This window comes from Anabas testudineus, chromosome 17, assembly GCF_900324465.2.
Source record: "Anabas testudineus chromosome 17, fAnaTes1.2, whole genome shotgun sequence".
Taxonomy (NCBI): domain Eukaryota; kingdom Metazoa; phylum Chordata; class Actinopteri; order Anabantiformes; family Anabantidae; genus Anabas; species Anabas testudineus.
The window spans coordinates 14868136-14893453 of NC_046626.1; the positions used below are offsets into that span (position 1 = coordinate 14868136).

The 25318-nt window shown below is 38.0% G+C and overlaps 3 protein-coding genes across 3 annotated transcripts in view; 2 read left to right on the top strand and 1 right to left on the bottom strand.

Moving 5' to 3' along the window:
* b4galt2 (UDP-Gal:betaGlcNAc beta 1,4- galactosyltransferase, polypeptide 2) overlaps positions 1–5332 on the top strand; it is a 121798-nt gene extending 116466 nt beyond the window's left edge. The window contains exon 8 of the mRNA XM_026374002.1: positions 1497–5332. Within this exon, the coding sequence (XP_026229787.1) occupies positions 1497–1647 (151 nt within the window). The 3' untranslated portion in view covers positions 1648–5332. The remainder of the gene's footprint in view (positions 1–1496) is intronic.
* A 178-nt stretch (positions 5333–5510) lies between these two features.
* Positions 5511–9449, bottom strand: zgc:113531 (VWC domain-containing protein). Its single transcript, XM_026374035.2, has 3 exons — positions 8892–9449; positions 7574–7703; positions 5511–7327 (listed from the first exon to the last, which is right to left on the bottom strand). The coding sequence occupies exons 1-3, from the start codon at positions 9237–9239 to the stop codon at positions 7137–7139; spliced, it is 669 nt and encodes a 222-aa protein (XP_026229820.1). The 5' UTR covers positions 9240–9449; the 3' UTR covers positions 5511–7136.
* A 294-nt stretch (positions 9450–9743) lies between these two features.
* Positions 9744–25301, top strand: ccdc24 (coiled-coil domain containing 24). Its single transcript, XM_026373967.1, has 9 exons — positions 9744–9792; positions 10297–10454; positions 15118–15305; positions 18268–18399; positions 18493–18597; positions 19580–19634; positions 21898–21958; positions 22282–22399; positions 23434–25301. Exons 2-9 carry the CDS (start codon positions 10305–10307, stop codon positions 24461–24463), a joined length of 1839 nt encoding a protein of 612 aa, XP_026229752.1. The 5' UTR covers positions 9744–9792; positions 10297–10304; the 3' UTR covers positions 24464–25301.
* The last annotated feature ends 17 nt before the right edge of the window (positions 25302–25318 follow it).

The following is a 25318-nucleotide window of genomic DNA, read 5'->3' on the forward strand; positions in this document are numbered from 1 at the left end:
CAGACTAATAGGTTTAAAAAGACACAAACAGGAGCCTGCAGGTTGAATGTGCATCACTATGACCATGTGCATACAGTATGGGGATTAGTTCATTCAGCTTAATCTCCACTATCTGCTAGATTTATCCAGAGGTTTTACTTTCTCCTCAGTTCTCATTCACTGTATTTTTAATATCAGTATATCATTCTTGCTCCATCTGTCACTCTTTTTCTGATATAGATTAATCTCTCTGTCTGTCTCTCCTTCCCCTTTTCTCCTCTGTCATCCAGCACTTACTTCAATTGAATCTGCCTGCTTTCTCCTGCCATCTCCTTCCTTTCTTTATTCTTTCTTCTCTTAAACTAATCTCTCTTCATTTGAGATACAGAAGCCAGAGCACATTATTCTAAATATATCTTATGTTATTATAATCTTCAAGGGAAAAAGATGTTTGACAACATTTTTTTCTACTCACACTCATGCCAGCGAAGCTCCTTTTCATTTGATTTGAGAGAGACAAGAGGAGAGAGCAAGTCAGAGAGATCTTTACTAGTCAGTTCTGACAAGGATCTGTAGACTCACTGGTCCATGTCGGACTGAAGTGTCAACTCCAGTTGTATGTCCAAGCATATCATTACAAAGACATCTTTTGTTGGAGTCAGTCACTGCCATTTTTTTTTTTTGAGAAGTGAACGTGCAGGACTGGGTGCTCGCGCACATCAGCTCTTTCTCAGATGCACTTTTAAGACAAGAGTGTTGTAAACATGCTGTTAGACACTCACACACCGTGGCCTCATTTCAGTTCTGACTGTTACAACTACCAGGGTGACAGGAGGGGTTTGTGCTATGAATCCGTTTTAATGCCAGAGGTTGCATCACGCAAAGCAAAGCAGCGCTGTGTAACTGTCTGACACAGTGTGTGAATTATTTTTTGCCATTTTTTAATACTAAAATCAGAGCCAATTCCAGCGTAAGAGCAGATGCTGATGTAACTGCTGAATCACAGCCAGTGGGGAAGGATATTCCAGCACCATTCAAACAAACACGGGCGGATATGATACATAATACCGGTCCACTGGAGTCCCAGGGCAGTGCCATAGCACCACCTGTTGGTCAAGATCCACACTGAGAAGGAAACAGGATTTGTTTTGGGTTTTTTTAATTAATTTTTTTTTTTTTTTTTTTTTTTTTGTTTCAGGTTATTGAACATGTAACTACTGTAATAACCCAGAACATTAATCAATACACACATCAGGCTGTATATATCTGGCAGGTTTAAGTGTGTACTTTGATTTTAGCATTAATGCCCTGTCAACTAGAGGTGTTTGATGGTTGTAGCTACAGAAATTCATAATGACTTTCGCATGTTTGTCCACTTTTTTTCTGTTTTTGTTTCCTGAATTATTCCACAGTTGACTGTTTCTCAGGTTCTTTTCACTAAAGAGAATCTAATTTTATTTGTTGTCTTCCCCTTCCCCTTGTCTTCCTTTCTTTCTTTCTTTTTTCTCAACCACCAGATTTAATAAAATACAAAATACGAAGAACACGATGAAGAAGGACGGCATCAGCTCACTGACCTACAGACTGGTTCAGGTCAAGAGGTATCCTCTGTACACAAACATCTCTGTGGAGATTGGCAAACCACCGCCCCGGCCGTTTAAAGGCTAGAGAGAGAGAGACGGAGAGGAAGAAGAGGATAATGATGCACATTTACTGGGGGAAAATGCAAAAAGAGGGGACGTGAAGAAGGACACAAAGATCAAAACATATCTGGAAAGACGTGGGAGAGGAGGTGAAAAGAAGTCACAAACATGACTCTTTCTCGCCCTTACTTCCCTCTGTTTAGTTGAGATTTCCGCTTGCCATTTCTGTATCCAGGACTCAGACTCTTTACACCTTTTTCAAGCAGGCATCACACCTCCTACCTTTACCAATTAGTGACTACAGAATTAATGAGTGTGGACCAAAGCTCAGCTTCGCTGACTGTCTCAAGATTGACATCAGACTTGAAATTGAAACTTGGATTCTTTTTTTCATTATCAATCCTTTGGAAACTGGACGACATCCAGTGGCATATCAACAGAGAACACTGACAGTAACTATTGTTTGGAGATTAAATATGACACAATTTGTTTTTTTATGCTGTTCTGGAAATGTTGGATTGCATCCAGAGGGGTTTTTGGAACATTTTATTTGAGATGATATAAACCAATGACTAGCCTTGAGAAGATGGACAGCTGACGAGCAGTTTATGGATATCAAGACAGTGTGAGATAAAAGTGGATCCCACATGTGTTAACTGCTGGCTAGCAAAATAACCAACAAAGGACATCCAGGAATTCATTTTCCAAGCATTTACAGTGATGTTTAATAGAGCAAGGATCCTCTTTGGAGCAAGCTGTAACATTAATATAACATAATGATATGCAGTGTTGATCCATGGAACCGTATCAGATATGTCAGCCGTGCAGCTGACTCTTACCTTGACACGTGAAGCTAAAGAACTATTTCATATTGACATTTTCGTCAGGGAGTCACCTGTTTGGATCTAATTACTCAATCAAATCCTCTGCTATCAATTAATGAATGTGTATTGTGCCTGCATCTACAGTAGAAGACTCCAAAAGTGCGGGACGTGCTGATCAAACATGCTCGTCAGCAGCAACAAACACGTGAGAACTCTCTTTTTGTTCTCTTTTTTTATACATAAACTAAATCTTTGGAAACAGAAACTGACTTATTGGAAGTTTTGCAACAAATATGAACATGGTTTCTCATACCGAATGCAATGTGGTGGACGTACCTTGGAAATGCATTTTGAGATCGAATCAAATCAACTAACGACAACAGGGTAGATGTGATTTTAACATTGTCGCCCACTTGTAGAAAACGGAGGGTTATTTTGGTCATCTTTACTTTAAACGTCCATTTGTGTTGCTACTAAATGCTAGTGGGTGGAGGTACAGTGATATTTCATAAGACAGACATAAAAATATGCTTTGCCATATTTTATAATTATCTATGGGAAGCAAACATCAGAAATGAGTTGACAGGATTGAATCATGGTTCATGTTTCACAGGAGAAATAAAAATATTGTGAATATAGAAGCTGACTGCTGTTGCTTTTACACTGTCACTGAGACAGATTTAATGAAACCTAATGAATTTTCAAGGTCTTTTTTTGTCTACATAAAATACTGCAATTAATGGAAACTCTACTGATAATATTAGTATGCCATTTATCCTTTTTCTTTATATCTCAAAGAAAACAACGATCATATCTGGAGGAGGAGAGTATAAGGTCTTCTGCTGGTGGAAATTTTAAAGCAGTAATGAGAAGTTACGGTTTGAGTGACATCTGTTGCTGCTTTAGATTTTATCCTCATCAACTGACAGCTCTGTGTGGTTATCTGTTCGCTCACATTTTCTATTTTTTATCGAGACTGTTTTCATTTTAAACATTTCTTGTTCCGTGTCAGACCTTTCCCTGTGTGACAGATGGACAGACGACATATTGTTTCATGATTTCCTCAACATACTGAAGCATTTGAGTGTCGTGTGCTTTGATACTTTACTCTTATCCCTTTGGTTTTATTTTTCCTCTTATCTACTGTTGATGCTGTTACTGTTGACGCCTGAACACCGAACTGATGCCTTTAGTTACATACAAGGCAGGGAAGGTAATTTTTGTTTTCTTCTGTTAAGCTAATTCTGTTTTAGGGTAGCATCACTTAATTGTCTGTGTTTTAAGTTGGTTAATACGGGAGTAAACACATTTATTTCATGTTTAAAAACATGTCAAGATGGCCACATACATTAAAATATTCTCATCTAACTTTGAAAATGTAAAAATTAGAGACAAAAGATTTGTGCGCAATGCTGTAACTGTTTTTTTCTGTTACGACAGAGCTTTTATTCTGGTGAGAATTGTATTCTTGGCCTTGTGTTTGGTCGGCCTTGAGGCAAAACTGTTCCCATCTGTTTGGCTCTCCTTTATCTTCCCCTCTAGCCTGTAGGAACATATGATTGTTCCTCTCTTTAGCACACACTATCAGACAAACACATGCATTCACACCATCGTCTCTTTTTTCCGTGCATTATTTCCTCTTACATTGCCTTTTCTTTCTTGCTCTGCTAGTCCAGGGTGTATGTGTCAGTGGCACACTGTTGTGCTTTGTGGTGGACCCACTTCAGGCACAGCTGTGTCTCACAAGAGTGCTTCTTCTTTCAATAGATATTGACAGGACCTCTCTTTGTGTGTCTGAATCTGCGCCACTTACTGTATCTTTATTTTTCTTAAAGCACATCCCCATTTGTGAATCACTCCCTCACCCCTGCTTCATCAGACTCTCCTTTTTCAGGCTCCCTCTTTTCTGTATTTTGATCCATTTTTGTCAGAGTGCAGTACTTTCACGGAGCGTTTCTGTGTCCTCAGTCTCAGACAGGATGCACATGGAGAGGTCAGTACATTCCCCTCTATAGCCTGTTTGCAGCTTACTCTGTGCAATATTATAGATGCATTCAACAACACCTCATTACCTGCTTTAAAGTCATTTTTCAAAGTGGAATTTGAGGTGATAACATTTTGTAGGTTAGATTATACATGCAGAAATTAGAAATTCTCTTTCTCACTTTATAAAAGGGGCACTCCAGCAACCTAGCATTAATCCCTTTATAAGTTGTGGTACTTTTGAGATACACTTGAGAAAAGTGTATTGACATATTTGAAGGAGCACAGACGGAGATGTCCTTACTTTTACATCCTAATATTTGTAAAATTCTAAAAACACTGATTCAGATACATCAGAAAACATTATACACCCCAGACTAACTAATCTATGAGGTGCCCCTTCAACAAGGTTCTCTGATAAATTCAGAGCAGTTTGGTTAAATTTAGGTCAGTTATGAAGAAAGAATAACCTGGGGAGTGACACTTTATTGAAATAAGTGATGGGTATAGCAACACAGACGTGGGCCCTTGTGTGTATAAATGGGATACAGATGTAAAAAATCAGCAACAGAAACTGGTATTTGAAACGTTTCCTTTACTAGAGAATAAGAACAACCACGAGAAGTGCTTGATGTTTCTTAATAGACCTATTTTTTTTTCTTTTGAAGCTGTTCCAGTTGTCGACCACCACAGGTGGTTAAGTATTGGAAACGCTTTTTCAAATACATATTTTGCTTGTCTGCCTCAGAGAGCAGGCAGTACTTTTAAGCCTTTGGGCATTTTTAAAAATTTACTGTATCTCTAGGTATGTTTTTTTTGTTGTTTATTTGTTTGTTTTTTTGTACATTGAATGTTGAAAATGTTATATCTTATATAGAATGCATTATGTCATATCAAACCTACTTTTTCTATACAATCAATAAATCTGATGGTTAAAGATTGTGTGATGGTGTTTTATTTTTCTTAAGAGGTAAAGCCATATAAATTATGTTATCAGTAGTTTTGTATGGGCAAGGTATATTAGACATTAAAGATTTCTTACTGTGAAATGAAGTGGGAAAAGGAATCAAACACAGCGTAATGAATGGATATGAAAAGGTTTTTTAATATGGAATATTTAACAATGTGTTTGTTTAGAGCCAGTGTACATTTTTAGCATGACTTGTTATGTAATAATTGATGCTGAGTGATTTATTTTAGGTTAGTCCCTTTAATTTTAGGCAGCCCGAACATTCGGAAAATACACCTGTTCACTTTTTTTTACACAGCAGCAGCTTGGGTGTCATATGCAAAGTAAACACAATTATAAGGTCCAAAGCTGCAGACAAATAACAAAAAAAATAATTTAAACATCCCTTATGGTTACTGGTAGATAATGACAAATAATTGAAGGAAGAACTGCAGATAAACTAACATGAAACCATGTTACAATTCATCATACATGCACTTTGATTGTGAACAGTAAATGTTAACTGTATACACTTGGAAACACTGTGGGGAAAAAGGGTGTTTCTTTAAAAAACTAACCATTCTTACTTGTTAAAATTAATGAAGCAGTAAATTCATTGTTTTTTCTGCTCTACAGTGTGCATGCAAAAATAACAGTCCATTAAATGAACACTGCTTTTAAATATTGCCAGTGTCTATAACTATGGTTCATATGTAAGGCCATAGTCTCATACATTATATTCTAATTGGAAATTCGAATGCAAAATGTATAGAATAGTTAGAAATTGTTCATTTGCTTTGCTAAGCCATTTCCTAGTCTAAATTGCATCACAGCTGTGCATACATTTTGCTGCTGCATCAACCTGTGACAGGTCAATTAAAATTTCTACTTATTCAATAATCTCATTTGTTGTAGTTTCCCAAAGAAGGTAAATTAAAAAAATGCCTTGTGCATTTTTAAGTTGCACAAAAGCCTACTGTTATCTAACATCTAAAAACATATTGATCTAGTCGTAGTCAACCTTTTGAAGGAACTGTTATTTCTAGCTCATATCTGATTTGTTTAATTATGATTTTGTTTTTTGCCTTTGTGTTTGAGATCTCAATAATTCAAGCATCTTATTTTTTACAACACTGCACAGTGTTTTAAAATGAAAATGTGTTTTCAAGGATTACAGTTAATCTCCTCATCTGATGAGATGAAGTCTCGTTGTTTACATAATTTTGTCTTGGACAGATGCTCAGAGGGGTAAAGCTATTGATCCTCCACCACCCAATCTCTGAAAATGTACTAACTAGAACACTACCTGGATTCACATCTCTGTGTCAGTAAGTTTGTGGTAACTACATTAACAACAGTAAACACAACTTTATTCAGGAATATGCTCCATGGGAGCACAAAAAAATTTAAATGATGGCAAATCAGGACAGAAAATGTACTAAACCCGCTTTTTCTGATATTCTACTTTAGTTTTGCAGATTATTGTATTTGTAGTTAATGTGCAGCTAATCAAACTGCTAAAACCCACTGAATTCTGTCTCATCAGTATCATTAAAATGTTGGAAGCATTATAATTGTGCAGTGGCAGCTGATCATTTCTGATTTGTTGTGTTATAAAATCTTTGGTTGCTGTTCAGTTCTGTTCCTGAAAATTTAATCTGTTCTTAAAGCATGTTCTTGGAGAATAGAGTACAGCTGGTCAGTCATCAAGGAATTTGTATTTTAAGATGACAGCTGGTTCGCCGCTGACACGTTGAATCAGTTTTGCTGGGTGGATGGCTGTTCAGGCGTGCAGCTTTTGAGGTGGGAACAGGTGGCAAGACGGTTTCCCTCCCAGTATCCAGCATCCTGACCATCATGACAGCGACATTTGGTGCAGGAATTGACCCAGACGGGTTCTCCTGCAGGAATCACCTGACTGCGTGAAGTGTCAACATAGCAGTTAGGACCTTGGAGGGAGAAGAGTAACAGAGTTAAGTGTTATTGCAGCTGAAGAGATGCTACAAACAAACACACCAGTGGTTGTTATTATGCATACAGTACACACTGTATGCCAAGCATAAAATGTGCTATTAGCCAGAAATCATCAACAGAGCAGGATCACTGAGTAGAGCTTAAAATACAGCATTTTCTACATGTGAACCATTGTTGTTCAACTTAGTGCTACTTTCGAATGTCTAGTTATTCCTTCGTACCCTCCTTGCATTCAGGGCAGCATTTTCCAGGCTGGTAAACAGGGTTGACACATGGTGGTGGGGCACAGTCTGCAACCAGACAGCGGGCGATGCCATCACTGTCACAAGTGCACTGCTCACATTCTGATGGCTGGAAGAACACAGATACACAGAGACCCAACACGGACATGGATTAGAAAATATTAGAATAAAAGAAATGTAAGTCAATTGTTCATACTGATACACAGTACGTATCACATATTGTATGAAAGTTTAACCAGCACAGCTAACCATCCCTCATGTCATCTCAAAAGGGGGCGCCATATACCTCCAATCTCCTGCTGTTGCATACCAACATACCAAATTAATTAGTTCAGGGTTTTAGAAGGAACAAAGTTTAAACAAACGTATCCTGTGTTGGTTCTAATAAACACGTTTAGGGGAATTTCAACCTGTGCACGAGTTTAGCTATAAAAGTATACTTGTACTGCTTCTAGAGTTATGCATTTAATGACAGTAAACAGCTTCAGAACAGGACAGAACCTGTGAAACAGAACACAATAAGTGAGGTTTACACATCAACAGCACTGAGCTGCTGCCCACTTTGACCCATCATCATGCGGTTTAACAGACACATTATTTCTCTACAGACCTGATGCACAGTATCTGAAGCTCTGCTTTCTGAAAAACGTAAATTTGTGTCTCCGAACTGTCTTACACTGCACAAACACTCTAGACAAGATTAGTTTGTAGCCCTGCAGCAAAGCATTTCTAAAGAATCTTAATTCCCACATTTAAAATTCACTGCAGTATATCATCAATTGCAATTTAGTCTTTTCAAGCCAGGGGGGCCTCCAACTATTTGTGCTCTTGACCCCTAATAAATGTCAACCTGGGAAAAAAAAAACACAATAATACCTCATTTTAAACTACACTCTATGCCAGTAGTTCCTCGCTTTTTTTTACTTGTGACCCCGAAATGTACACAATGTCTGTCTATAATCACAGGTTTTGACTTTAGTCTGCACATGAAATTGGAGATGTTTAACCAAAGATGATTTATTTTCTGACTTTTAAACTTTAAGCATTTTTAGATATACCCCAAAAAACTTAAACTTAAAAGATAACGTAAGATAACACGTGTGATTGTGTGTTTTATTCGAGATCCCTTGAGGAATCCACTTTATTAAGAAACTCTGGATGGATATAATAATGTGTAGAATGTAGAGAGCAGCATTATGTCTATAACCACAATAGGTCCATAAGAACATACAATCTGGTTTGGGTACAGTTTCCCCTCCACTGTTATATCTGCAGGCTCTCACTCACTCAGGCTTACCTGGAAGCTCTGCCCCAGCTCATACACAACTCCTCGGTACTCACAACCGATCTTCTCGCACCTGGGGCAGCAGTCAGTGGGGTAGTGGCTGACATGGATGCATGCAGCCGGCAGAGTGGTGCACTCAGTGCGGGCACACGCAGAGCCCTCAGCGGTGCACTCACACTGGGTGCAGTGGTCCGAGTCCAGAAAATACCATTCCCCGACATAGTAAATGCTGCCGTTGGCCTCGCAGGTGCTTTCCTGGTGTCCGGCGACGGAGAAGCCAAAACCGGCCTGTGCGCAAAGCAGAAGTGCCAAAACGGCCGTGCGTATTCTGGACAGTAGCTCCCTCAAAACCTTTGCCATGATTGATCTGCTGATTCACCTTGTCCAAAACTAAACAGTTAGTGTGGATCAGCTGAAGTTTGTTCACAAAAATATTTAGTTTCTCACATTGTTAATGAAAAAATCCTCGACTGGACGCGACACCCGTACACCTTCCTGGGGGCTTTGCAGGGACTGCGCACCCTTCTGCAAAGAGCCCGGAAGGGGGTGGGTGGTTCGGGGCACGAAGAGAGAAAGTTATATCCACTTCCTCTGAGAGGGTTTTGACTGTCAGTCAGCTGGAGTCTGTGCGTCCCTCCGTTTAACACGAGTTATTTATTATTAGCCCAGATTTTTACAAAAGCACATGTGGCCTGTGTTCAGTGTGTGCTGTGAAAAACAGACCAAGTCAAACTCACGAAGAAGGTTTAAATATGCTATAATTTTATAGTGTTTTTATGTTTAATTTAATGTTTAATTTAATTTAATGAATAATAAAAAGTTCTGCGACGTTTCTGGACGTAAATCTCGCGATATCTCCCCTTAGCAACCGGAGTGTTTGCCTTGGATACCACAGCTTTGCTAAGTTCCATAGGTGAGTGTTTATGTCTCTTTAGCAAGACGGTAAACACATTTTTATAAACATTTACTGCTTTACACCAACAATTAATTGGTTAACATCTGTTAATCATCAGTGTTAGAAAGTTAAAGTATGCGAACACGTTATACTGAGCTTGTTTGTTACCCCAGACAACGATGCTTAACTTATCTCTCTATTAGCTAGCTAGCTGACTTTAGCTAACAACAGATAGCATTAGTTATCTAGAAGTTGCAGACAAAGCTTAAAGTTAGCGAGTTAACTTTTACCTGGTACCTGGTAATATTTTAGCTTTTTTTATAGCAGGTTTCAGACATTTTCATGGCTCCTCACTTGCAATTCATTGTGGTTCACTTAGTAGTGGTAGATATCTTGTTAAGTCAAAGCAGCAAACCTAGGCTGCACATAGAAAAATCCTGCATTCAAAAATGTACTTAGTTAAAAGTACATAAATACAAATGCATTGTAATTGTGCTATTTTTCATTCTTACACACCTACAGACATTCCTATGCAGTCCCCAGATGGAAACCAGCTCGGGTGCCCTGGCCCATCTCTGTGGAAGTTGATCACTGAACATGTTCATGGCTCAGAGCTGCCAAAGATCCGTACAGCACTGGGACACTCTCTGGTTGACATGTACATAGAGGTACACTCTGAGGTGAGTTTTTCTGAATCTGACTTTTTAGTCCGAGCATTCATCTTCAGGTGTTTTATCATTTATGTTTTTTTCCCCCCAGCTTACTGTTTTATTCTTTTAAAAGCTCAGACTGGGTCTGTTTCTAAAATGATTTTACAAGAATACCACAGTACAGAATAAACAGTTTTCAGAAATGTGGTTTGAGGTTATGTAAATAAATTAAAATTTTAAAAATTGAGCATTTGGCTCTATACAGTCATTAAATGCAATTTCCTAGACTCCCTGATAAAAGTTAAGTGAGAGTTAACTGGCATCATGCCATATTGTTAAGACCAAATGTGAGCCAGACAGACATCAATATTTACCCAGGACCAACTTGTACAGAAAGCACTCAGCCCTGGCAAAGTGACCTCACCTCAGACAGACTTTCAGGATCGATGAGAAAAATACCCAGCTATGGTAGAATGGCACATACCTTAGTAAACAGGGCGATTCAAGGTCAAGACTAAGGTGTTAAATTCAATTTATGGAGACAAGTATTTTGAGAAGAAGCAAGATGATGTAAAAAAAAAAAAAAGTAAGAAAGAAAAAAAGAGGGACAAATCAGAAAAGTAATGAAATGATACCTCACAATAATCTTCCTTAGTTTATTAATATTGTTCATATGTTGCATGTTGTCATGATCAACGTCCAGACTTTGGTGCACATTCATTCATTTGTTCCATGATAATAATAGTAAAAGATGTCCATAACATGTTCTAAAAGCCCAAGTCATGTAATTTAGTGTCTTGTTTTGTCCAACCAACATATAAAACCCCAGAAGACAGAAACCTTTATAGAATAAAGAGAAGCACCAAATCCATGTTTGTCATTTTTATTTAATACAAATGTACACTACAATTATGAAAAAAATATCATAAAGGTAGCAGATGCTTTATTGTGAAAAGTAAATTATGTAAGACAAGTATAACTAAAAAGATTCAGATAATTCCTCTTATCAGCATTTTCTGTAGTATGTACAGATCTCTGTATGTGTTTTTTTTTTCTTGCACAGTGTATGCCCACCTCATCTTCTTCCAACACCAATCTCTCATCAACCATATTTGCCTTTGTCTTTCTGTACATCTTAGTTGGTACTGTTCTCCTGCACCCTTCCCTTTCTTCTTTTCCTTCGTCGTGTGTTTTTTCAATATTGAAATCTCTCCATCTGTAGATGTTATCTGCTCTCTGCCTGCAGTGCAGCCTTGGCCAGTCACTGTTTGCAGGAAAACAACTCTAAAGCCACGCTGTGCAGACACTGAGCACATATTGTTTTTGTTACAACTAACATGTAAGAATCACATTGGCAAATACAAAACACTTTTTAGATCGGAAACATGCCAAGATTCACTCTTTTATGCAGATACTGGCCTGCACAGACTCAAGGATAATGTTAATTCAACTGTGTGATCATTTTGAAAGATGCAACTTGAGCTACAGTACTTCATTATACAAGTATTTGGTATAGCCTCTTTAAACTAAGTGGGATTTACAAAAATAAACACAAATTGCAATAGACAATACAAAACAGCAAAATAGTCATCTAAAATAGCTTCAACAGGAATAGTAATTACTTAATGTAATAACATAAGGTAAATACTTAATGCAATGCAACATGTTATACGTATAAAGTACTTTCCTTAGTCTGACTCAAGTTGTGACATAATGTATACATTTTATTCTTGAGACCATGTCATTTCACTGTTTGAGTTTACTTAAGGGACTAAGCTGCACATTTTCTCCTTTTTTTTCTCAAGGTTTTGTTATTGAAAACATTGTCAGGGCTATTCATGTTGCTAGAACACATGGTTTACTGTAAAGCTAGTAGGGACAAACAGCTTCTTTTAGATGTGGTTGACAACTTCAACAACGTTCAATAAATTACTGGTGAAAAACTGAATACAGAAAACAATGTCACACCATGTTAAGATTCTTTCACACTATGTTATGTCTGCAACTGATTAACACAAACTACATGTGACAGACACTGTTGTCATTAGAGAAACAGTCTCGTGTGCTACATAACCAGGCCGCTTGTAATTTAGCCAGGATTATTACAGCTATGTGTGACTCTTTCTGCACTTGAATACACTTGTGCTGTGGAATTATTTCATAATGTAACTGTCAAAGTAACGTAATGCAAATATAAGTCTGGATGTTTTCCTTTGCCTTTGACCTAAACATACAATGAAAGCTGTATACTGTACACCTGTGTCAAACCCCTTTAAAAAAAAGCTGAAAAGATTAGCTGAAAGTCTTATATTTGCTCACACCTTGAGTGTTTAATTTCAAATTCAGTGTGGTGCTGTACAGAGGACACTCTTTATTCCATTACTTATGAACCTGACTGGATACATAATTCACTTAATTCACCAATTAAGCCTACGATTAAAATACGATTTACAACTTGAATATCTTGTGGAAACTGGGTTCAAAGCATAATTCAATAATGCATTAAAGCGAAAATCAAACTAGAAAAAGAGTGATTCAGTACATACGCCTATATGCACACACACACAAACACACTCACACACACACACAGAAAGAGGCCCAGAAAGCTTAGTGAGTCAGGAGGTCGGTATAATAGGGTTAAAAAAGCTAATCCTCAACTGTTGATAAGACCATTAGCAACACTTCTTGGACTCAACAATATGTGTGCAAGTGTGTATAAGTTAGAAGGATTGAATGTATCTTTGTTTGTGTGTATATGTGTGTTTGACTTTCAGTATTGCCCTGTTATTTTTTCACCTACAGGTCAGTGTATGCAGTAGCCGAGTATAAAGGTCCCCAGACAGAAAGACAGGCATAAGCTGGAAAAAAACAAAGCACACAGTGCCTTATTCAACTCTCAACTCTCACACAACTGCTTGCAGATTTCTCTCTTTTTTCTATCTGTGTCCAGCTATTTCTGTGCCTTTCTAGTGTTTTTTTTTTCTTTTCTTTTCTCTGTCCCATGTAATGAATTCCATTCCTCAGTGAAGCACTGTAAAAAGTAATAGTTGATCTGCAGGCGACTTCTCTGTTCTTCAGTACCGCCATTCCACTCTCCATCAAGGTCTCCATTGTCTGTGGCGGTTAGATCAGAGGGAATATTAGCCTCGCTTTTCAAGTCTCTCCGCAAGGCCAGTCTCTTTGTACCTCCCTCTAAACTCTCACTCTTTCTTTCTCTACTGAATGAAAATGAGCTCTTTAGGTTAAATGTATTCTTTAACCCAATTTAAATAATTCCACATAATAGCTCCTAGTTAGGTTTTTTACTGACAGGCTTCAACAGCGCTCCCTTTAAATAGCTCCTGGATGAGATCAACACTCTTACAGCAGAGGGAGAGAGGGAAAAAAATCCAGAAACAACTTGAAGCCGTGAATTCTGTAACATAAACACCTCAACACCAAGTGACAGACAGAGGAAGCCAGTGTGAGTGAGAAGAAGTATTTGTGTATGTGTGTGTGTAGAATGCATTATGTGACTGGATACACACGCACTGACCAACACAAAGAACAGAAACAGTGTGTTAGTATCCTCCTGTGTAGTCCTTTGAAGTGAAGCCTTTCACTGCAACATGACGGAAATGATCAGCAGGCAACAGGTGTGGAGGTGTTAATGATATCCAGACTCAAATTTGCAAAGGCATTCATACACCACTTTTCTTTTTTTTTTTACCAACAATGCTTTTTTTTCTTAAACCTTACTCTGGCTGTTACACTATGATGAAATAATTCGACAGCACAAGTTTATTCAAGTGCGGAAAGAGTCACACATAAAGACTGATAGTCCTTCATCTGTAATAATCCTAGCTAAATTAAAAGCTGCCTGGTTATGCAGCACACCAGACTGTTTCTCTAATGACATGGCCAACAAAGAAATTCATTGAGGTTAGTGTCTGCCGCATGTAGTTTGTTTTCATCAGTTGCAGACACGACATAGTGTGAAAGCGTCTTAACATGGTGTGATATTGTATTCTGTTTTCAGTTTTTCACCAGTAATTTATTGAACGTTGTTGAAGTTGTCACCCACATCTAAAAGAAGCTGCTTGTCCCTTCTAGCTTTACAGTAAACCATGTGTTCTAGCAACATGAATAGCCCTGATAATGTTTTCAATAATAAAACGTTGAGAAATAAAGGAGAGAAATTGCAGGCTTAGTCCCTTAAGTAAATCCAAACAGTGAAATGACATGGTCTAAACACCACAAGTGGGTGTTGTTATGACATTTTCAGATTTTTTTGATAAATATAAAATGTATACTATATGTCACAACTTGAGTCAGACTAAGTACTTTCTATGTATAAAATGTTGCCTTGCATTACATAAAGTATTTAGTATCCCTGTTTTCAATGATCGTTTTTCTGTTTTGTATTGTGTTATGTAAGTATTCTATTATATTCTAAATCATTTGTTGCTAATCCCACTTAGATTAAAGAGGCTATATCAATTACCTGTATACTGCAGTACTTTAGCACAAACTACCTCTTTCAAAATTATCATGCAGTTGAATTAACAGTTGATTTAATGTGCTGTTCTTTTGCGATTGCATTTGTTTGGGCCAGCTGTACCTAATAAACCTGCATTTAGACTTTTTCTAATCAAATTCCAAGTTTCTAAACTGCATCTTGAACCATTTTTAACTGAAGTGGGAACTTTTGCAGGCAGAGATGTGCCACAAGATGTGGTGCGAGAGCCAGCCAGGTGGAAACTATGGCAGCAAGGCAGGGACCACACTCCCATGTCAACAGGGCTCCCCGTTGCCTGACCCGCCAACAGTGAAAGAGCTGGTGCGAGCTGAGGTCAAGATGTTACTACAGACTCTCAGAGAGAGAGCAAGCAGAGGAGGGAGGTGTGCACACGTTTTTACACACTTAAACCCACACAGTACTATAAATGCCAGAAATAGTAATATGATTTTGATATACAGTACATTATGTCTTTTTGGTTGGTAATTGTTAGTTGGCACTGTCTGAAGGGACTGAAAATAAAATTGAATATTATTCCCAGACTCATAAAACATACAAGGAAAAATGAATAAGAAGAAAGGAGAAAAGAAAGGCTATTGTTCATATATAATGAAAACCACACTACTGTGTAGGTTTAATTAACTTAAAATACAGACAGCACTAAATAGTTTTTGAAAAAGTGCTGACCTTGATCAAAAATAAAAGTCTTATGTTGTCTATCTTATCTTATATCTTATACTATCAAACTTTATATTCTCACACACTCGGTCAGCTTCGAGTCATTACTTGAGCTAATTGAAATTGGATTTTTCTGGTTATCTAAATTAAAATTCAGACTAAATATCTGAAAGCTACAGGTTTAATAAAGCAGTTACAGATGCATAAATAACTTTTAGAGTAAACATCTTCATGTTTTGTTTTTGTAAAATTCAAAAAATGCATTTACTCTATTGGCTTAATTTGTTAGTGTGACTTTTCTTTTTCAGTGCTCCAAACTTGCACAACACTTCTCTTTGACTTTTTCACAAGAGAATAAATAGGACAGCCAAGTAAATAAAGACCCTGTTCACCCTTTTTGCGTCAGCTTTCCTTTAACAAAGAGTGCTATAAAATGTTGTATTGTGTCACCATGTCAGTTACAAATGGGGTGGTGAAAGGGGAACAAAGGTTTTTGGGACAGGGTTGTTACAAACTGATCTGGGAATTATGGAACAATAGGACAAGTATAGGTGGGAAACATCCATGTATCTCTCATCAAATTCAATTCAGTTTAGTTTTATTTGTATAGCGCCAAATCACAACAGAAGTCATCTCAAGGCACTTTACAGTTTTTAATTAATTTAATTTAATTTAATTCTACACTCATTTTCAAACTTTAAAGAGGTTTTGTAAAAATTAGGTGTCAGTTGTTTGTCAGCGAAAAGCTCACAGGGAAACAGCAATGTACATGTAGTTTGTTTTCATGAAGCCTAGTCATCAGGAAATGATAAGTCTTTAACAACCACTAATAAAAATCTTCTAATTGCTGTTCAGATTTAATTTCTGCTGCTAATCTTAAAGCTTTGTTCAGAGATGTGCTTGCAGTTTAACGACATGCACTATCATAAAAGAATGTTATAAAGCCTGTTGTTGGAATACTATCACTTGGTAAAACTGCCATTCTTACACATCCCTAGATTGCAATTTCATTGTGTGTGTGTGTGTGTGTGTGTGTGTGTGTGTGTGTGTGTGTGTGTGTGTGTGGCTAGTGACTATCCCAGCAACTAGTTTGCTGCTGCCAAGAATGTTGTCACTTTTTTGCAGAATCCTTAGATGGATTGTTCTCTGTCTATGTGACAAACTATTTATTGCCTCACAATTTGTCAACTTCCTTTTTATTGTGACTTTCTATTTTCTTTTTCTTGTGTTGTTAACTTAAATGTTGCAGGCAACTCTGTATCGTTTGGAGTTCTGTTGTGCATGTTAGTGCTTACGTTGTGTAAACCATTATCCATAGCTCTTAAGTTGGTGTGGGTGGATTTGTGCGATGTCGACCTATCCTGTAAAATCTGTTATCTAGCAGCTCTGTGGGGCTTTACGTAGGCACAGACATACTTTGAGCTACATGCTGCTAACAACAGTATGCTAACAACACCCATAATGCTAAAATGCTTAGAGTGACAATGCTAATATTTTGACATAAACCAAAGTAAAAGACCGATTCAATTTTTAGGCTGTCCAAACAATGGCTGTCAATTCAACAGTTGTTGAAACATTTCATCAAGAGGTATAAATGTGAACTTTGTGATGGTGCTAGAGGAAAAGATCAGCAAGTTGAGTCATGGCAAATGCACTTTCCTATTCTGTAATTTCTGCAGTCCAGCAGATCTGTGAGGCTGCACTTAGGCACATTTATACTGTGACCTAACAAGAAAGAAGAGCATTTGCCACAACATTCAAGTTCCAAAAAAGTAGTGGTGCCACACAGACTGTGCCAGCTCAAATAATTGTATCTCTTTGAAGTTGGTTTCACTATACTTGTTGACCATAATACATGTTAATGTGTGTGTGTGTGTGTGTGTGTGTGTGTGTGTGTGTGTGTGTGTGTGTGTGTGTGCGTGCGTGTGTGCGTGCATGTGTGCATGTTTAGGCCTTTGATCATTCAATTAGGATAAGTCTCTACTGTATGTCAGCTGAATGGTTTTCAGGAGTAAAACCCTGGAATAATACTTCCTCTCAGTAATGCTCCTCAACTCTGTGTTCTGCCAACTTTAAGATTTCTCCCTTGTACTCCAACAAACATTATAATTTGTTTGTATATGGATATGTGTGTGGGTGTGCATGCTCTCAAGATCACTTTCTTGTATTTCTTGTATTTGTAGCAAAGGTTTAACAACTGATTTATTTAAAGTCACACCAAACAGCACTGCAGAATGTTTTATAGGGGTCAATAGTTATTTTTCTTGTAATAGATTTTCCTCTGATTTAAATATTTTCTATGAGGATGTGGTGGTCAGTGTATAACTTGTAAATGTCAAATGATTTATCTTATTGGCCTCCTCCTGTGTGGTCCTCATGCCCTTGCCATCTGCTCACACACAACTCCAAGCCATTATCTGAGCAGAAAGACAGCATGAATTTTCCCTTACAAAAAGACTTAAATTAAGCAGGACTGACTAGTCTGACACCCCCTGCAGCTGCCTACAACACTAGTAAAAATTAAAACCTGGAAAAATACAAAATTACAAATTCTAGGTTTTAGGTTTATATTTACAATATTCACTTTTGCAATACCTTCCAGCACTGCAGACACTGAGGGAGCTACACACACAGTAAACTAACATTTCTATGCTGTTGTTGCTGCAGAGATGGTGAGGAGCTCCTGCTTCGGTACAATCCTGAGACCGTAAATTACGCACTCGGCTACCACAGCTTTTACACTACATGTACGAACCTTGGAAAAATTGATAATGGAAGTAAAACAGAGAACCAAACCAGGTAAAACAGAACCTCAATATTTTATTGAAATTATACAGTGTTTTCCATAATGCATTTATCTTTTAATCTCTTTTTTCATCTCCTCTCCTTCAGGCCGAGCTCTCAGTGTTCAGTCCAGTCAAACACTGAAGATGAGATAGAGGCAGTGAGAGACAAGTTAAATGTCACTGATATTGACCAAGTGGTGGACCGCCTCAAGTAAGTTGTACAGAGCAGTGGTTCTCCAACTTTTTTTATGATATCCTCAAATAAAACAATGTCTACCTGCAGCCCCTTATCATAAGTTAAGTAATGTGTGTTTAACAAAGATTCCTCTTCTCAGATTGTTTTGTAAACAGCATTATTCACTAATGTTAGCTGGGCAGACACCGGCCCATGAATGACAATGTTGCTTAGCAAGTTAGTGATATGTATATTTGCAACTACTAGATCAAATATATAGTCAGCATTTATTCAAGTATAGGTTAATTTGTTGTAAAAGACATACAGTAAAGTAACTGAAGTGTGCTCTATGTGCTGGGTTTTTGGGGCCTTCCCCATTCCACCATTTTTCCCCCCTCCCCTCAGCCTCCTTCACACGCCATCTCTTCTTTCTTTCCTCTATCCCTCTTTGAGGCCCACAGGGCAATATAGTCACTGGGGCTACCTTGGAAGAGAGCCTCCCTCTCTCTCTCCTTGTCCTCCTCTCTGTGTCTCCATCTCTCTTTCTCTTCATCTCTCTCCTATTTCATGACTCGGCCAGAATAAAAGGCCCAATTGTCAGAAAATGGATGCCAGACAGGATCAGGGCGGGCAAAAGATTCTTTTTCATTTGTGAATAAAGTCTACTATGTTTGTGTAACCAGAGAAGGTTGGAGTACGGAGGAAAAAGGAAAGGAAAAGGAAAATAGTGCACTGTTCCTCAGTACCTTGTAAAAATTGAAAGGATAATTACTGAGCAGAAACTAAGTATACCTTATTGACACTGCAATAGTGGTGGGATTGGATGATAAACTTTTGCTCACAAACCCACTGTGTGAACCTTTACAGCATTCTAAAAATGTAATAGTGTAGAGTATAAATGGTATACTTATCACACTGTAAAATGTATAACATATAACGTTTTCAAAATTCCCTGTGCTACTGTTCAAATTCTTTTACAATTTTAATATTAAATAAGTTCATATGTCTGTCTGTGTAGGTCTGTGATGTTGGAGGAATGTGAAGTGTTGAAGAGACTGGTACAGCATTTAAAGGTAAGAACACCAGGATGAATACCAGATTATTTATGGGAAACCAGGCAAGTATTATATATATATATTTTTTTTTTTTTAACCAAATGACAATGTCACTGACGATGAATTGTTTGATACAATTCCTATTCGGATTGCCACTCTCTGCTGATACTGAAACCTTGCCAGAGCATCCATTTTCCCACATGCACACATACACACAAACACAGACTTGCACGTACACACAGGAAACCTGCAAAGGCTCAACATAAGCTTGTTTTTCCATCTGTCTGGCCAAAAGCTTTGCAGTGCTGAGTAAGATCGATCTCCTTCCAAGCACTCAAATGACTTATTGCATAGATACGTACACACAGACACAGACAAAGATACGCATATGCATGTGTGCTAACAATCTGGCTATACTGTCAAGCTTGTCTGGCATTATACTTACTTAGTTACTCATGTGTTGATGCCAATCTGTGCTTCTTATGTCACAAACTAATTGTGCGCTCTTTTTAGATGCTTCAGTGATAGATGATCTTGGTACTGTGCTGTAAAAGGAATCATTAATTCGTTGACTGTGATACCTCATCAGTGCTGGAGGGGAGACAGTAGAAGCAGCCCTGAGTTTGTGTTGAATGTTTGTGAATGTTTATGTTTTAGTTTTTGTTTTAAACAAGAGCATTCAGTTCACTCTTCTTTTACCTAATGGACAAATTCACCTCTGTTTTACCAAGACACTTGTTTAAAGGTTTAAAGTGGCGAAGGAGACAGTAAAGAGGTGGTCATCCACCATCATCACATTCAGTGTTATTCTATGCACTGGATTCTTTAGTAGCCATTCACTTGTTCCTAAACACAACTGTAATGACCGTACATCTGTTAGCAGGAGGGGTGTTTAGGATGTTGGCCCAGCGCCAGAAACCAAGTCTATAGTAGGAGTAACTTGCACAGACTGAGTGAGAAGTAAAGTCAGTCAATTGAGAAAATTCAGTCTGCCAAAAACCCACAAGCTGTGGAAGATCTTTTTTTTAAATGACCTGGAAATTAAAGTATAGGCTGCACCAGTTCTGCACTACTTGTTAATTTCTTCTAACTGACCATTGGAATAAACACTGCTGGTAAGGTTAGACCCACAATGACCTTTCTCTTTTGTTCCTTATACTTGGCAACATGTTCTACCTCCCACGAGTTAGGTTTATTTTGTCAAGCTGATCATCAGTGTTCCATACCAGACAATTCTGGTCTTCTAGGTTTTCTTTTCCCTGCAAAAATAACCTAAACACTTTCACCATTAAACCAGTATCAATAGCCAGACATTAAATTCTACTGAATGAAACATCTATGTTATTTTATTCTGGTCAAGTTGGTGCATTTTGTATGAAGGGCTGGTGAAACCAGACTATTGTAGGATTTCAGCATGTTTCAATTACTTAGCAGAGTTTTCCTCTAAGGTGAAGAGAAAATGGCAGCCGTCAGTCTCTGATTTCAGCTGAACTTTAGTGCAGTAGTGTTCATCCTTGTTTGTCTGTTCCTGATTTTATATGAGTTGAGGAAGAATACTTGTATGTACTCTGTGCGGGGGAGAATTTGGATTCTAGGGACTCCTCTATAAGAGTAAGGACAATAACATATGAGCTTTTCTAAAATATCAGCAAGTAAGCGCCACAGTAATGGGCTCAAACCCCACATGGACCACAAAGCCTATTTTCGGTATATGTGTGCTTTGGAATTGGTTTGGATTTCCCTCACTTTTCAGTCAGACACACCACACATACTTTGTCTTCAGTCCTGAAAGACAATACTGGAAGGTTTGGGTTTGAATCCCACTGGGAAAATAGACCAAAAATATATGTTTCAACTGTCAGTCTCCAAGCATGTGGGTATGTTTTCCTGTGTGTATGTGCAGTTTTGTGAGATATAGACACACACACACAGAGTGATATGGTTTTCATTTGCTCTGGATATAGATGTTTGAGGCCAAATTATGACGGAACACGGCTGCTCAATCATTTAGTGGTCTCACACACACACACATATACACACACACATTCCTTTCCTCTTCCTCTCTCTGTTATGTTTATGCATTTTCCCTCTTCTTTTGCTATTTAAGGCTCTAGCTCATTTAAACATGTTTAATACATTTACCTTCTACCGTGTTTTTTTTTTTTTTCAGTATAGTGGCTGCCCTAGTTTGTGTCACAGTATTATGTTAAACAGCATGTACATTCAAACTGCAAAATTAACATGTGCGTGTTCTTTCTTTGTGTTTTTGTGTTTCTTGCAGGAGGGTATTAACCAGAAGTACAGACAAAAGGGTCTTCATAAATCAGAACCAACACTTGTAGGTGAGTCCATGGATCAACATTTTGAACTGTGCTGCCATCTGGTGGCACAGTAAGTACAATTTAAATATATTTCATTAAATAAATCTGAAATTTGAATGACAATCATTTTTATTAGCTGGCGAAGACCATTAACATATTTATAAATGAAGAATGAAAGATTGAGCCCTGGTCAAATCAGCAAAATCTACAAAGGACTAAATTACATAAAAGTAATTAGAAAACACCAGGGGGAGTTAGGTGATTCTGAGATGAGATGTATTTAAGAGTGTGTTTCAATCATATTTACATGAATGAATGACTATGGTGTGTTTACATATGTGTAGAACTGAAAGAGCTAAGAGGAGCTGTACAGATGGACTTGGAGCTCTACTCCTCTTCACTTGCTGCTTCATCCTCAGCCTTGTCTCTTCATCCTGTGAAGGAATTAAAAAACAAGTTCAGGTTTGTCTGTTTTGTTGATACCCACTGTTACAGCTACCAGAAAGGCTCTTAATACAGTTGATTTAACAAGTGCTTCCACACAGGGGCATGGCATAGTCATAAAATTATACAGTAACAAGTAGAATCATATAAATGACATAATGAATATAACAATGTCCAGATAATATAAAGTTATCCTTTCAGCATGGTCACCCTTGGTTGCAAATCTAAGTACTGTGAAGAGAGCTGGTTCTGCTGACCTAAGTGAGTGTTTGTACATATGGGCTCAGCATGTCAGAGATTTTGTAGCAAATCCAATTCACACCTTGTAATTGTTAAATAAAAAGCTGACCTTTAATGTGAAAGCAATAGGAAGCCATCAAAAGGATGACAGGGAGCTGACAGGAATGGTTATGAAGTGTGATCTGATCTTCATCAAAGTTACAAATATCAACTAGCATAGTTTGTATAAGCTGATAACACAAAAAATCCTTGTGGACATTGTGCAGGTCAGTTATTAAAACACTCCCGATATTACTCTTTCTACCATCACTATATCATATGTTTAATGGCTGTGTTAACACATTTGGGGTTTTTTTTTAATGTTGTGTTTATTGATATTTGCGACTTTGGTAAAGATCAGATCACATAAAAAGTAGAAAACAAAATTTAGTCAATATTAAAATAACATTTTAAAACAAAAAGACAGAGAAGCCAACCAGACCTGAAACATATAACCAATGATGGAGAAAAACCTAGGTGGCTGCTGCTGCTGAAGCCAGCAGTGGAGAAAGGATACACCTAAAGGAAAACATTAGATCTAGAAGTGATGCAATATGACGTTATGACCAGCAAACCACTCACACTGTACAGTCTGCAGATAAAAGAACTGCTTCTCCTTGGCCTGTGAGTACTTACTCCATTAAAGTTTTCTGAATGTAAGAGTGATGTTACTACTGATTTATAAAATAAATACCAGTACATTTTACTGTTCACTGTCTTTGTGCAAGAAAATATTTCTCAATCTGATTCCCATTCTGATTTCTCTCCTCCAGACTGTCAACAGGACGAAAGGCTTCTGATGAGACTCTGCAGGCATTAAAGGCTGCATCAATCCTAAGACCACATCCACCTACTCCTCTGTGCCACAATAATCCTAGGCCACCAGTTGGGCCTCCTCTCACTAAGATGTCTGCATCAGTCAGACCATTTCAGACTATGACTCATGGTCAACTCAGAAGCATATCAGCTATCAACAAATCTAGCAAAATGCCTATCTGCAACAACATCACCACTTGTGAGCAGGCGAACAGCCACACCACCACTGACCAGATAGTGGTTAGAGATGAACACTGCTGCAGTTCTTCTTTTGAGGAAGATAGTGCTGGTCTCCATCTCAGGAAACCAACTTCTAGTCCTAGATTTCCCATAAAAGCTCAAAGGAACTCACCTGTCCATGAAGCCAAGCTATCATCCAGTCACAGTCTTCAGAGTCTAAGCAAGGAGTGGGAGTTATCACCACATGGGGAGAGAAAAGCATCTGTGCAGAGGCCAGGAAACATTAGCCCCCCACATGAACCATCACTCCCTGTCCTATGTGATGCAACCAGTTACAGCAACAACAGTACTAAACCCTCTGTGACAACAACTGGGAAATTAAATGCACCAAATGGACAACAGAAAAGTACCTGTGGGGGTAGTTTATTGTCAACAGCAGTGCAGACAGATAAGGACAGAATAAAGATTGCTTCTGAATGTTTTTATTCTTTAGTGCTGTCAGACACTGGGAGCACTACTTCACATAATTACAGCAAAAAGAACAACAGTGGAATTGACAGTGGTCATCCTGGGGAGCACATCAACCAACAGCATAGCGTGAAAGATTGCTGCTCCTCGCATCATTCAGAAAATAGTGGCGAACATGGACGGATCAAATGCAGTCGGCCAGTGTCTGCACAGATAAATGGACAATTCTCTACTTTCCCTAAAAGGCCACTTGGGGGCATCACACAGTCAGAAAGAGTTCAAGAGGAAATTATCAGCAACTTTTACCAGCTAGTCCCTCCTGCAAGAGTGTTAACTTGAAGTCAACCGCTAACACTGTGTGAAACATGTGGTATCTGCTACACATTTGTTTTGCTGTATATTGTGATAAGACATCATAAAATTACTGTTATCTCTCAGAGCTAATATTACCACACTCTTATAGTTAACATTACTTGACATAAATTAAAAAAAAAAACTGATTTGACAAAGAATAAAATACCACCAGGAACCACAGGTGTTACAAGTAAACACTAGTGATAGCCATGTCCTTTTTATGTGTCCCAGTAAGACATAATACTCAGCCAGTATGTACAATAGCTCTTTATACGCTCTTTATAAGACATTTTGACATGACCCAGGCGTAACTGATCATTTTAGTTGGATGGCCCTTTGATGCTTCATCAGATGTAACGCTACTGAAGATGCTGACATAGAAATGACACTAAGTGTTAAAAAGGATTTAAGTGTAGGAAATTCGGCACATTGAACGATTTGACATGCTCCAAACGCTGTAGCTGAAGAAAGGTTGCCAATGATCATGGCCACAAGGGGGCGCCATCTTGTGTAATCTTTCCTGAGCAACACAATATTTACCAGAGAACAACTGTGCCATTTTTCATTTTTTTCATATTTATTTGTCAAAGTATATGCCCGTCAATCATCACTGTGCACTTCTGTGTCAGATCCGTCTTTTGATCAGATTGAATTTGGAAAGATCTGAAAGGCTCCGGACTGAACAACCAATCTCTGTCCCTCATTCTGCTGCACGTCACGTTTGGATGACAGGAAGTGACTCACTGTCACCTTCGAATTAAACTTAAATTAAATCTGAAACAAAATATGACAGCATGCTGTCGGCCTTTCACTTCAGCAACTTGTGTTTTTAATATAAAT